Here is a 14203-nt window from a genome sequence, read left to right on the forward strand (position 1 = left end):
CTCACGTTCCCTGGCGCAGTACGCATTAGGATGAAAGAGGATGGAAAGAACCGCTCCTCAAGAATCATGGTACTGTTTACCGAGCAGGGCAATATCAAAATTCAGAAAGCTCTTCCTACATTTGGCAAGCTAGATTGCCAAATGTAGGAAGATAGAGACCAAAAGACGGGGTTTACTTGCAAAAGGCCCAGTAGTTCTAAATTATTTATGTGCTGTCTAGGACGTTTAGTGTTCAACATTGAAATGCGCAATTCTCCCCCCTCCACGCTTTCTGCCATCTTAAAAAACGACACTTTCTTCATAAATTTACTAATATTTTCTTTCTGGTGCCTTTTAGGTACAAATAAGTTCTTAATGTTGTAGAGAATATAATTTCCTACAATTCATATTCCTACAGTTTGATTCAAAGACTGATTTCAGAGTAGTTTTTTTAAATTAAAATAACGCACTTTGCGGAAATTTGATCAATTGCCAACTTAAAACACTCAACGTCAGTTACAGCCTATTTGAGGCTGAGGATGAAACTGACAAGAATTCAATTATCTACAGGAAAAGTTTGGAGACACTGTTGCGACTCCTCAAAACTTGTATTTCTGGTATGGTGGCAGTAGATTGTAGTCGTTGAACTTCCAACGCCAAAGCAAATTCAAGACCAGTACCACCAAGGTCATTCCCGAACAACCTTCTACCATTTACTCAACAGAATTAGTAAAGACACTGCTCCTCCAAACTTACTATATGGGGGGGGGGCATATGACTATGAAAAGGATGGCACAAATTATCACGCCTTTTTGCAAACTCTACTAGCCAGAATGTTATAATAGGAATCTTTGAAGACTACGCCGGTCTAAAGCCGCTATTCAACGGAAATGAAGATCTCCCGACTTCATTAACTCACTCCTTAAGGAACGCATATACATTTGTTAATTTTCATTCCTTATTTGTTTATAATTTTTTTTGCTGCCTTTTGTTCTCACGCTATTCAAATTAAAGTAACTGCTGTATCGATGAGTTATTTCAAATGGAACATCTTCTCTTACCAATTGGTATTCAAGTGATAATACCTGCCTGAAGAAATTGGCTTTGTATTTGTTCCACAATTTTTCCAAATGAAACTAGTAATTATTTTAATTTTTTTAGATACAGTGTGACGTCACAATAGCAAAAAGAGTAATATTTCGTCATGTTCGATTTTTTGTTCCCTCTTCCCCCGTAGGGTTAGTTCTATAGTTAATTTTTGGACTCGATCGATTCAAAATTTCCAAGACTTCTAAGTTTAGTAACTATCTTCCGAACGCTGGTAAAGCCAGTGCTTTAGTTTACAAATGAATCTAATAATTAACTTTATATGCAGTTTTTATCAATGAGGATTAAATTGATAATGCCTTATGTTTTATCAATGAGGATTAAATTGATAATGCCTTATGTCCTTTACTGTATGTCATTGAGAATTATTGATATGTATATTTCATTATTATCCGATCCATTTCCTGCGGAGGTGAAGTATCTAAAAAATTCACACGGAACGCTCACTTAAAAAGGTTTTAAATAAAATCAGACTGTACCTATGGACATGTCGCAGGATTTGTGAAACATCTTAGGGCTTAGATCCCAAAACAAATCCATTGAATATATGTGATGATTATTATCAGATCAAAAATCATGTATTGCCTGGTGGTCGAACATACAAAATTGTGCATATTTTCAACACTATTGGCTGACACTGAAACTCACAGCATTCTGGAAATAACATTTAAATACGAACTGTCAATGCCTGGTAGAGGGAACTGGATCGTACGGGAGGAAGGCAGACACCTTCAAGTTCTGTTGCAGATGCAGCCGTATTTCAAGCAGAAATGCCATTGATTATGTGAGGAGGAATTTGTGGAAACCACCACCAATAAAGATATCTGAGCACCAAGCGGCTTTGGAAGCATTTGGCTCTCACTGATCAGCGTTCAAGTTCCTGGAGAACTACCGAAAAAGACCTCCACAAAAGAAAGACTCAACAAATTGTCACTGGTCTGAATTTCCAACCCTGGAAGGTAATGAACTTACCGACAATTTACAAGAAAGGGCGCTGCAATCGCATTGATCGGAACAGAACCTGCCATTGCCATCGCTTTCGTCTTCGGCAAACCAATACAAAATACCTGGACTGCATCTTGACCATCATTTGAAGAAACTTTGACTATCGGAAGACAGATGACGAAGTTGGTAATGTTTCTCTTTTATCATTGACTTGAAAGACCACTCTCCAAATGAAGTAGTAGGCTTCATTAAGAAGCTGGATTTATTTGGTTGAGTTCGAAAAGGTGTGAGCCAAGATAAACCATCGCGGGTTGCAATAAACCTTGGCGTGGGTAGACTAGACCCACTCACTTTGAACCCACCAAGCTCACAAACAGCCTCACGGGCCCTTCTGGCACAGTACGAACCTGATGCAGATAACACAAGAGTGTCGAGATTCTCTGTAAAGTCGGTAGATGATTTTATAATTAAAATTAATTCGCACAACTCGAGCTCGGCCGTGTTTTGCGAGGATTAACACAATCTGTATTTCACTCGAATATCCCGTAGTTGATTCGGTGTGCCACAAACTCAAACTATCCTCAATTAATTACAGTTTTAGTTGTTTCATTTCGAACACAAATCCCGCCCTTTGGGACACGGAATTGAAATCGTTTTCATTGGAAATCATTCGACGGATTGCCATCCAATATTCATTTACCAAAATACCAATGATAGCATTTCAGAAATCTTTATAACGAAATGTAATTCAGATCTGCAAGAATGATACTTGTGATGAATTTTGCAAATATATGTAATTCAATATACATCGGTGGCGTATTTAGCGGGGCTGAAAGGGATGCAGTCCTGGGCGACAGTTGTGAGGGAGCGGCAAATCTACCCCCGTTTTTCTTTTTCTACTATAGTTTTTCAGTGAGTACATTACACTGTTGTTTCCTTTAGTGAGGCATGCAGCATGTCACAATAATTACGCCGACTAGGGATTCATTTAGGCGTGTTATCGAATGCATAAATAATTTTTAATTTTATCAACTTGGCTTGGTCTGCATTTTCTACTTTCATATAACAACTATTTGGATAATTGGTTTGTTGAAGTAAAGTAAATTCACAGATCCTATAATACATGTAAGTATAATACATGTAAGTATACATGTTAGACAATATTTTTCAGTTGACAAATTTGAAAATCAGTCAAACTATTCCTATTAGGAATTACTTTTACGCTCAGATATGACCACGGTCATCTCTGGACAAGTGTGGTTCCCAAGTAGCAAAGAAAAGACAATGACAACCCACTGGTTAGGTGTGTTGTAGACTATACCATAGAGGACACGACCCGTTTCAAATGAACCTGACTTAGTCGATACAAGGTATCCATCCATCTCTTGGTATATACCAAGAGATGAATATATACCAAGATATTCGTTTCCAACACAAACTCAAAGTAAACACACGCATGATCAGGGAGTTGACTCGTATCCCAATCTGCAGTATGGCTTTGGTTTTGGTTAAAAAGTGTCCACCTGTGATCAGTTATTACTGGCTTACTACAACCCTCTCCATTTGATGTTCACGTAACTGAAGCGCGTTTCTGTTTTGATGAAGCTTATCTTGAAGTTAAATATAGTGAATGAATAACGTTTTCCTCGTAACTCTATCAGGAGGGATACCAAAACCTGGGCACCTAGAGAGGTTCTCTAGAACCTCTTAGAGAGGTTCTCTTTCGCCACACCGTGTTCCACTGACTGGTTCATCATCTCAATCGAAATAATAGTCATGCTCGAAAATACCATGACCAAAGATCATCTACAAAACCCAGTTTAGGTTCCCTAGCAATCGGACTGTTCTTACACCTGATTTTTTCATGACTTCTCCTCGCGCTTGTGGTTCCTGATATTCTTTTTCACCTTATCCTTCCTTCCACATCTCCCTTATCCGATCTGTCCTCGCCTCTCAACAAGGAAGTCTTTGCAGGGCTGTGATTGTTTTATATGCACCTCTCAATACTCAGATGAATTAAACATTTGATGAATTTATGTCAATAAACTTGATGGATGAGCAAAGAACATTCAATGAGAAAAAAAACACTCACCTGTTGTAGTTCCCATACCGGAACTGCTTGTCCTTCTCCTTGAACAGGGGCATCTTCAGCTCCTCCGCCGGATTCTTGTTCTGCCTCGGTTTCGACCACTTATTCACCGAATTGCTCCTCTTCAGCCACGCGCCGGGTTGCGGCACGACCGGACTCACGATTTTGTCCATCGAATTGTTTTTGAATTTTTTTATGCCGTGTCCGAAGTCATCCGATTTTCGTTTGTTTTTCTCCTTTTTAATAGCCGCCGCCGGACCGGGAGTGGCGTTCAACTCGATGCTAAGGTCGCGGCTAACATTCGGTGCCCGAGGCGCGTTTTCTTCGGGTACGTCGGGAATCTTCGCGGAATCCGTCGACGTTTCGGGCGTTTTCGCCTCAGAGTTCGCGCTCACGTCCGCAATCGACTCCGATGTCGAATCCATCGTCACGGAAATGGTCCTCCTCTTCTTCAAGCGTTTCTTCTTGGCCTACAGAAGTAATAACATGAATTAATCTGAATAACATAAAGAATAAATAGGCATAGACATCTCCCATTGCGAAGCGGTCTTCTATGGAATCGACAGAAGGCTCAAACGAATATCAAAGATAAACGAGGCTCTCAAAGCGATCCGTAGCAAAGCCAAGCTTCAGTTTCGACCGTAGAACGAGTTTTCCGTCCTTCACTGCAGCTTTCACTGCAAGGCACCAATTGAAAGCAGAGCCCAAAAATACTGCTTAATTATTGAGCTCTGGTATCAGCATAAAGTATGTTGAAAAAGACAAGATTTGACACCCGGAGGAGGTTAGGGTACTTCAAAATTTGAAACATTCGAATGTTGAGTTTCATGAGATTCAGATAACTGATCAACACGAAACGTGATTATTCCACACGTATTATGTACATACAAAATATGGAATGAATTCGATATTTCATAGTAGAGTAGCTTGTTAGTTTAAAAACACCACGAATCTACAGAACTTGATATTTCTTTTGAAAAAATATCTGCTATCACAATTGTGACTTAAACTTCCATATAGGTACTGTACTTTTTGTTTACGACTTCATTTCAGCATACTTTGTATTATTCCTGTTATAAATGTTGTTGAATTAACGTTATCATTATTATTTCTGCTTTGATAATTATTCATTTCAAATAATGGTGGACGAGCGGGTTTGATGTCGTCGAGTGAAACTACATTTTTATCAAGACTCGTTGCTCCGATCGACTTTCCACACGAGTACTTTTATTCATAAAATTTTCCAAGTAACCTTAATTTGTTGAAAAATATTGAAAAATATCTGTCATTTCAAAGTTTTGGGGTGTGGACCATCGGGAGTAGTCCGTTCCTGACTTTGTAGCAAAACAACTGACTCCTGCATGAAAGCTCATCGAAGGAATTCATTTGTTTAGTCAATTACCAAAATTTGGATGATTTTGAATATTCACTTGAAAAGTTATCAAAGAAAAACATTTTTCATTTTGTAACTTCGAGGGCCCGTTAATTGGTAACGAAGGATTTTAGGAAAAAAAGTTATATGAAGTACTGGTGATATTTTGACCCCATCTATACATTCCCGAGAGGAAAAGAGGAAGTCCAGGGACACCCTGTATATTTCTTTTGAACAGCAATTCGCAAAGCGCAGATATGTTAAGGATCATAACATGCTGAAGGACGCTGCCATAAAAAAAAAATCTCGCCAGGAGTAGTAGTTACCAAAAACGATTGCCCAACTGAATTATGTATGGATCATTACAAACTGTCAAAGTTCACTCAGAAAATAAGAGACAATGTAAAGGGCCTCTTTGCTCCACTTGGAGGGCGGAATTATGATGGGAATATTCAGTGACATTGACACTATGACGTTATCGTCGAATTCTAAGTAACTTCCAAAAAGTGCAATTCATTTCAAAAAGAGGGACCTTCTCAGGTCACGTTATTCCAGTCAGAGATATGAAAGGTGACCCTGCAAAAATTTAAACTATCAAGACTCAGAAAAAAAAAGTTCAGTTCTCATGATCTGGCATCTAATATCGAAGGATTTCGAAAAATTTGCTATAAAAAGCTAAAGCTGAAATCAACTGAAAAAGATTTTAACGACAAATGCCCAAGAAAGAAACCAGGTCTGTTCATCCTAATGACAAAGAAAACTATATAGTCTAGTAGGGGAAAATCCTGGATGAAGTTTATCTTATTTATAACTTCATCTAGTATTGCAACATCATAACTCATTATCCATCGGAGCAGAGGAAAAAAATATTTTCAAATGACACTGAAGAGTTCTTGGATGCCTACCTCAAATGTCAGTTTGAATTCCAAAGAACTCTGTGCGATATCGACGTATTAGAATGAAGTCATCGGAACGATAAGTGGAACCTGTCACGCACTTGGGGGTCTAGTTCAAATTCGCGATCGTTTCTATAAGGCCAATAGTTGTGGGAATGTTGGTTAAAAAATGAGCTCGTTTGCTCTTCGGCCCAAAATCAGAAATCCATTAAGGGTAGCCTAATATCTTTGCGGGGATCATTCGAAATTACATTATTACGGTGGCCATGGAATAATTATGATTGCCTGGACTTGTCCTAACACCTAACCATAAATCTAGATAGTACAAAAAGCCACCGATAGTTTTTATCAGTTCGATATGTCAAATACGGTTGTACTGACTATAAAAAAGTGCCGATAATGTTTATGAATCGAAACGAGATCATCGCAAAATAACTGAGAGAAAGTTCTCTGTGGCGGTCGATGGATATCTTTCGAATACTTTCACCATCAATGCTGGTGTTCCCCAGGGATCCATATTGTCTCCAACCCTCTTTTTATTGTATAGCAACGACTTATTGGAAAAAAACAAGAATCCAATTTATTGCTTTGCTGACGTTCGTACACTTGACTCATCACTGCATTTGGATTCCTGGATATCGGCTACGGAGGCATATCTTCACCGGCAACAGGAGGTTGCATATCTTAATGAGGATCTAGAAGTGATTTCGAAATGGGGTGAAAGTAATCAGGTTCAATTAATTGCCGCAAAAACCCAGGCATCGGTTTTCTCCAAGATAAATGCCTCCGAACTGGATAATAATAATGTCAGGTCAGACAATTCCGCTTTCTGCTTCAATAAGTTTGTTGGGGATTAAAATGGATATCAATATGTCTTGGCACAACCATGTCGCACAAGCTTGGAACACTGTTCCAAACCAGAAAACTGTACACACCTCAGCGATTTTTGATGCTTTATAAAGCTCATATTAGACCTTCTTTAGAGAATTGTTCTCATATGTATGGAGCTCTGCCGTCAAACATATCCTGTAGTTGTTGGATTCCATCCAGGAAAGAGCCATCCGCCTGATTGGAGACGCGAACACCACGTGCAACCTTGATTGTCTGGAACATCAAAGAAAGGTTGGAGATTTGTCTCTCTTCTAAAGATACTTTCACGGCAAGTATTCAAGTGCCTTGGCACATTTGATTCCACCAAGAGCGGTACATATCAGAAATACGCGACGGACTCTGGCTGCTCATCGTTTTGAGGTTCAGCTCAGTACACCTGAAACTTTATTGTTTAAGAACTCTCTCATCTGGAGAACTGCGTGTATATGGAATAAACTTCCTGAGAACGTTTTTCCAAATGGATTTAATTTCCAGCGATTGAAATCCAATGTGAATCACTACTCTCGCACAGGCACCGCTCTGAGAGCGCCTTAAGGATATTCCTGCAGTGCTTGTATTTTGTCCATAAAAAAACTGTCTCGGAAAATGACAGACTCGATGACAGACAAAAAAAATCGTCTTTCAACTGTTTGTTTTCAATAAGCTGATAGCCATGGATTCTGAGGTAGATTTTCTATACTGAACTGAAAAAAGTCCTCCGGGTTAGATTCTTACAGCTTATCAAAAAGCAAATAATTATAAAACCTGTATCTATTTAAGTATGTACCATACAATTATTTCCAATGTCATAACATCGCGGTTGTCATAAAGCAAAGTATACATTGTAGCTCAAATTGCTTAGATAATGAATTCAAATTCAAATGCACATTTTTCGGTCGCTTCAGCGACATAACATAGCAGAAACGTGAAAGTGATTCTTTCGGTCCATAAATAAAACTAAACACATTTCTCTCCTTTTGAATGATTCATTCAACATGGACAAGTCGTCTACCGCATGTTACTCATCACTCTTACTGGGGCGCCAAGTTTACTGAACAATTGAAAAATTAAACAACGAAGAGATTTCATATTAGATCAACTTCTGATTATAACATTCATTATTTATAGCGAGACTGTTTTGAACAGAAACGAGAATTTCATTCTCTATGAAAAACGTTTATGGAAGATATTTAGCAAAGATGTACACTTGGGGCGATAAAACTTTACACATGTCAGCAATTTATGTATTTAAAGTTTATAATCACGGTATAATATCATTTACTGTGAAATATAAATTGCATTAATTGTGGAAACAACTATTTGCGTGGTATAAGAGAACTGAACTCCTAAAAACTTTTCATTATACATGTCAGGTGGTCCCATAATAGCAAAAAAATGATAATTTGACAGGACAGACATTTTAACATGGTCTAACTGATTCTAAGGTGCCGTTGATTCACGATTTAGAAAACTACGATCTAGATTATTTACCTTATTCTTTCTGGTTTGGAATTATTTTTCATTCAACTGGTGATCTGACCTTTTAGAGTACCACTGTACACATATATTTTAGACTTCTAATTGTACCATTGTACACATATGTTTTAGACAAAGAAGTCCAAATAGACTTCTTTGTTGTTTACAGCCAACTGGTGGTATATGAGCACTGAGCACTTACGTTAAGCGAGAAAATTCAGAAACACTTGAAATATTCTTTATCGGTTCAAAGACCACAAACCCGAGTTCAATATCCTCAATCCAATATCATCAGAATCACCATAAAGGGTGATTCTGATGATTTTGAGCAGTGTTTGAAATTGTTTCACCACAAAAAAACCCGAATTTATGCGTTGATATGTGACAGTGGATGAGACTTGCTTGGCCTCATCATTTCATACCAGAACCAAAACGATCGTCATCTGAGGCTGTCAATATTACACCGATTTTTTAAAAGCATTTGACACCGTGAACCATAAAGTTCTTTGTGAAATTAAAGGCAATTAGCTTTTTTGGGAGTTTGTTGGACTGGTTCTCAAGTTATCTTTGTGACAGATCACAGTTTGTGAAAATTTAAGGATTTATCTCTCACGAGATATCTGTTACCTCAGGAGTACATTCAGGGAGTCACTTGGGACTTTTTCTCTTCAATATCTGTGTAAATGATATCATGGAAAAAATTACTCACTGTGAAATACTGATGTTTGCAGACGATCTGAAAAATTTTAGAGCAATAGATTCGTTGCAGGATTGTGCAAAAATTCAAATGGACCTTAAATCTTTTTCTGATTGGTGTAAGATAAATTATATGGATGTCAATGTGGCAAAATGTAAAAGTATTTCCTTTTCAAAGTCATTAAACCTCTATACAGCTGGTTATAGTATTGCAGGGAAGAAGTTAGAACGTGTACAATCACGTTCTATACGAGATCTGGGTGTTATGATGGATGACAAGATGGACTTCAATTTACAGAATGAACACATAGGTATCTAACAAAGCTATGAAAATGGTAGGATTCATATGCAGATCAACTAAAGATTTTACCAACATTATTTCTATTAAAATAATATAATTTGCATTGCACTTGTATCTGGTCTCCAACTTACTTCAACCACAGTTATGAATAAAGTTCAGTTCAGAATAAAATTTTTACATATGTTGCCTACAAAATGAACATGCCAACTAGAAGTCATTCGCTCTTTGAAATTCGCTCTACTATTGGATTGCTCAAACTCTGTCCAAGACAGGCACATGCAGACATAATATTCCTACATAAATTGTTGATCAACGAAATTAATTGCCTAACGCTTCTCTGTCAAGTCAATCTGCATGTTCCCCCAAGAAGGACACGTAACAACAACAACAACTTTCACACTCGACTTTCATAGGTGTAATTATGGAAAAATTTCTCCTTTGTCCAGAATTCTATCGAATGTCAATGGGACCAATATAGATATACTCTACGTCGTATAGATTTATAAGACTATTTTTTTATCACAATTTTATTTTAATTTTCTCTATGTAGGTTGATTTATAAGATATATAGATACTAGAATAGTTAACTTTCTAAGGTTGATATATTATATGAAATTGGAGGTTACCCGTTGAATAAATAAATAAATAAAGTATTTTGGTAAAATATTCATCGACAATCTTGAAAAGCGAAAAATCATCAACAGCGAGTATCCCATGGCGTCACTGGAACGTTTGAAGGACGAAATCGCGAAAAACTGTCCCATTTGAAGAAGAAAGTGTTGTTTCATCAAAGCACCGTGTCACAAATCAATGAAAACAATGACAAAATTGTATGAATTGGGCTTCGAATTGCTTCCGCAACCACCGTATTCTCCAGATCTGACCTCCGGCGACTTTTTCCTATCATCAGACCTCGCTGAAAAGAAATTCAGCACCGATGAAGAAGCAATCGTCGAAACTGAGGCCTACTTCAAAGCTAAAGACAAATCGTGCTATAAAAATTGGCGGGTTGGCTGTCCTTGTTCATCTTTCACTGCCTGAACTACTGTGCATGCTGTTTTTGGCGAGTGCATTGGCCTGGGATGTGGGGGTTGAGCAAACCGGCCATCGGATGCCTGCTTCCACGTAGCCCCACTGGATACGGGAATGACAGAATCACTTGTGGTTCTGTTATTCCCTAACTGAATGGCTTAATCGTAAGGTGTGTGTATCCGTGCCAAGATGATGAATGACACTGACCTTCTTTTTCTAGCTACTCGTGGGACTTTTATGGACAGAATAAACTCAAAAATTCTTTCTAACGCTGAGTCTATAGAGGAGATTGGATGTCGAGCTTACGACTCCAACTGACCTCCCTGTAAATTTAGAGCAGGAGCGAGTCTACAGAGGAGATGGATGTCGAGTTTACGACTCCAACTGACCTCCCTGTAAATTTAGTTCAGGAGCGAGAGCTTCTCAACTCCCCAATTCCTGATCCAATAACTGAACCTAAAAAAAGGTTTGATGGTTCAGCCAGGAAACGACTGAGTCGTCTCCTGAAGAGAGGGGTACCTTATAAAACCGCTTTGCACCAAATTCTTGAGCGGCGTATGCAGTCGGGTCGCAGGGGTTTGTTTCTCCACCTGTCCCAAGTGGGGAAACAAACACCTGTCCCAGGTGGGGAAACAAACCCCCCATGAGCAGGTTAGCAAACGTTTACGCTCAAGGGATGATTCACCAAAACCAGAGGCGAAAAAGCCCTGCACGGTTGTATCTAAGGCATCGTCAGTTGTAGCTAACGTGCAAAAACCCTCATATTCAAACTGATCGGCTTCGTTGGGTTTATTTGGTCGAGTGTGAATAGATGTGAGCCACAATAAACCTTTGCGGGTTGCGGTGGAGAGTCGAACAGATCCTCTCACTTTGGACCTAACCTAACCTAACTATAAAAATTGTATGGCCGCTATAATCGTTGTATCTCTCTCGAAAGCAACTATACTGAACAATAAAATAAAATTTTATGAAAAAATAGTTTTTCCATGTTAGCCAACGAACTTTTTAGCCCAGTTGTTGAGCTACTCACAGCTTACCTTTTTAATCGGTGAACACAGCTGCTGTTCGTATTCGGCATCATCGGAGCAATCGATCAGATTTAGGGGATCGTGAATGTTTTTGGGGATTATTACTTCGATCTGTCCTTTCTTCCTCGGAGGGGTCGGGACAGGAGAAGATTTCGGAGTAACTGCGTTCATAGCCCTGAAACAAAAATATAGCAACACTGGACGTATGTATACACCTCAGATTTTCGAATAACTATAAATTACACTAAATGAAAGTTGATTACGACTGAAAAACGGAACGATACCTGAAAAAGAGTAACGAATATTCAATCATTCATAACTTTCTTCTTGTTTTTGGTAAAATTTTTTTGGGTTTGCAACACAGACAACTGTGGTTATTAGCCTCGTGTTCTTGGTATTGGTATCTAACCTTTTATGTGTGTTTGATATTTATTTCGTCATAAAGTCAAATTTTTACTCATCAGAGAAAAACAGTGGAAGTAACACAAATGTACACTAATTTTAAACCCTTGAAAAATGTTCTAATACCCAAAGAATCCTTTCTAAACAATAAAGCTATTTTTAGTTATTTAATTTGCATGTGGGTAATGTAATACCAAGAAACAAATGAAAACATTCAAGAAAAATCAAAGAATAAATGCAAAAAAATTAAATAGTACTACATAAATGTTTTTCCTTATCCTTATCCCAGTTATTGTCGAACTTCGTTAAACCTGGTCCTCCGCCAAAAATTATGAAAAGGTTTTTGTACGATAAATTTGAAATTTCTTCTGAATGATCATTAATTATTATATTTCGAAATCACTCAACACCAATGAGATGAAAGCATTTATGAGTACAGTGTGTCCGCAAAGTATGGAATAAATTCAATAGTTCCAAAACCAAAGGCCGTTTTACAAAAACCTCAAACACGTCGATTTTTAATTTTAATATTATTCATTTTACAACATAATTTCATTATACAGGGTGATCCATATTAATGTGGTAACGTCATCGGTAATTTTTTAATGCAACACCCTGTATTTGGTATCAGTTTTAGATAATCCGTAACGAGCTGATTCCGAAAAGGTATGATACTTGGGGTCTAACGGACAGAATTTGAAAGATGTGCGTTTAGAAAATAAATTTTATTGATATATAATAAAAGTAGAAATTAATTAATTATTTTATATTTTTTTCTAATGATTAATTTAGCAATGGGAAAGTAATCCAGTAATAAATACGTGACTTTATTTTAAATGTTCGAACTGTAGTTCTTGCTGTATTTGACAGTAACCTAAACGTTGAATAAATTCTTGTTGAACCTTGTTTATGGTTTCTTGAGAAATATTCTTTATTTCTGTTCGAATTATCTCTTTTAATTCTTGAATATCTGCTGGTTTCGTTTTATAAACAACATTCTTCAGATGGCCCCACATAAAGTAATCCAACGTATTTAAGTCTGGCATCCTCGCTGGCCATTCAATATGTCCACGTCTACTAATCCATCGGTTCGTAAACATTTGGTCGAGATACCTTCGAACATCTGCAGCATAATGTGGAGGCGCATCGTCCTGTTGGAACCATAAACTTTCATCAAAACTTCCAGGATTAATTCTACTGAGGAATAAATTAATCAAAGTAGGTACAAGATATCCTTTTAAAAACTGAAGGTATGTGAGCCCGTCTAAAATACCGTCGAAAAAGGGTCCGATGATCCTGTTTCTCACAATGCCAGCCATACATTTATTTACCTTTTGCGGGTATTGTGTATGATGCTCATACCACTGGGGGCCAAGTACCTATAATTCTGACGGTTGACCCCATGTAAAAAAGGCTTCATCAGAAAAAATTATATTTTTCACGAGGAGACGGTCTCGGTGACAGTTATCCATCATTGCTTCACAAAATTCTATTCTTCTACCTGGATCATCCTCGTTTAATTCCTGTAGTAGTTCGATTTTAAAGGAATGCCATTTTTCCAATTTTAATACGTTGTGTACAGTTGTTTTACTGACATCGAAATTACGACTAACCTTACGAACAGAAGTGTGCACATTTTCTTCAAAAGCAAGTAGAACATCTAGTTTTGTATCATCATTTACAGAAGGACGAACTGATTTGCGTGCATTTTCAACTGTACCAGTTTCTCGAAATTTCTTTTCAATCTTACTTACTGCTGACTGCGTTATGCATCTTTCTGGAGATTTTTCATTAAATAAGTTACAGACTTCCATCTGAGTTCGCGATCTGTCTCCATAACCAATCATAAGTATTTCAATTCTTTGCTTCACACTTAAATTCATTACAACTTCAAATTCATTCGAAACAATACTACAGAAAATTCACGAATTAATACAACAACAACTGTCCTATTTAACAGTTACTGAACGTCAATCGAAATAATGACATTTCACAATAACAAAAAAAGCT

The 14203-nt window shown here is 37.6% G+C and overlaps 1 protein-coding gene across 3 annotated transcripts in view; it reads right to left on the reverse strand.

Moving 5' to 3' along the window:
* LOC111518099 (7SK snRNA methylphosphate capping enzyme) overlaps positions 1–14203 on the reverse strand; it is an 88736-nt gene that overhangs the window by 34586 nt on the left and 39947 nt on the right. For all 3 annotated transcript variants that reach the window (XM_023174458.2, XM_023174450.2, XM_023174442.2), the window contains exons 3-4: positions 11801–11966; positions 4124–4590 (exon numbers count right to left, since the gene is read on the reverse strand). In XM_023174458.2, coding sequence (XP_023030226.1) covers positions 4124–4590; positions 11801–11966 — 633 coding nt within the window. The remainder of the gene's footprint in view (positions 1–4123; positions 4591–11800; positions 11967–14203) is intronic.

The sequence above is a fragment of the Leptinotarsa decemlineata genome, unplaced genomic scaffold (genome assembly GCF_025532065.1).
Source record: "Leptinotarsa decemlineata unplaced genomic scaffold, Ldec_3_MD MMD2_tig00001064_RagTag_RagTag, whole genome shotgun sequence".
Lineage (NCBI taxonomy): Eukaryota > Metazoa > Arthropoda > Insecta > Coleoptera > Chrysomelidae > Leptinotarsa > Leptinotarsa decemlineata.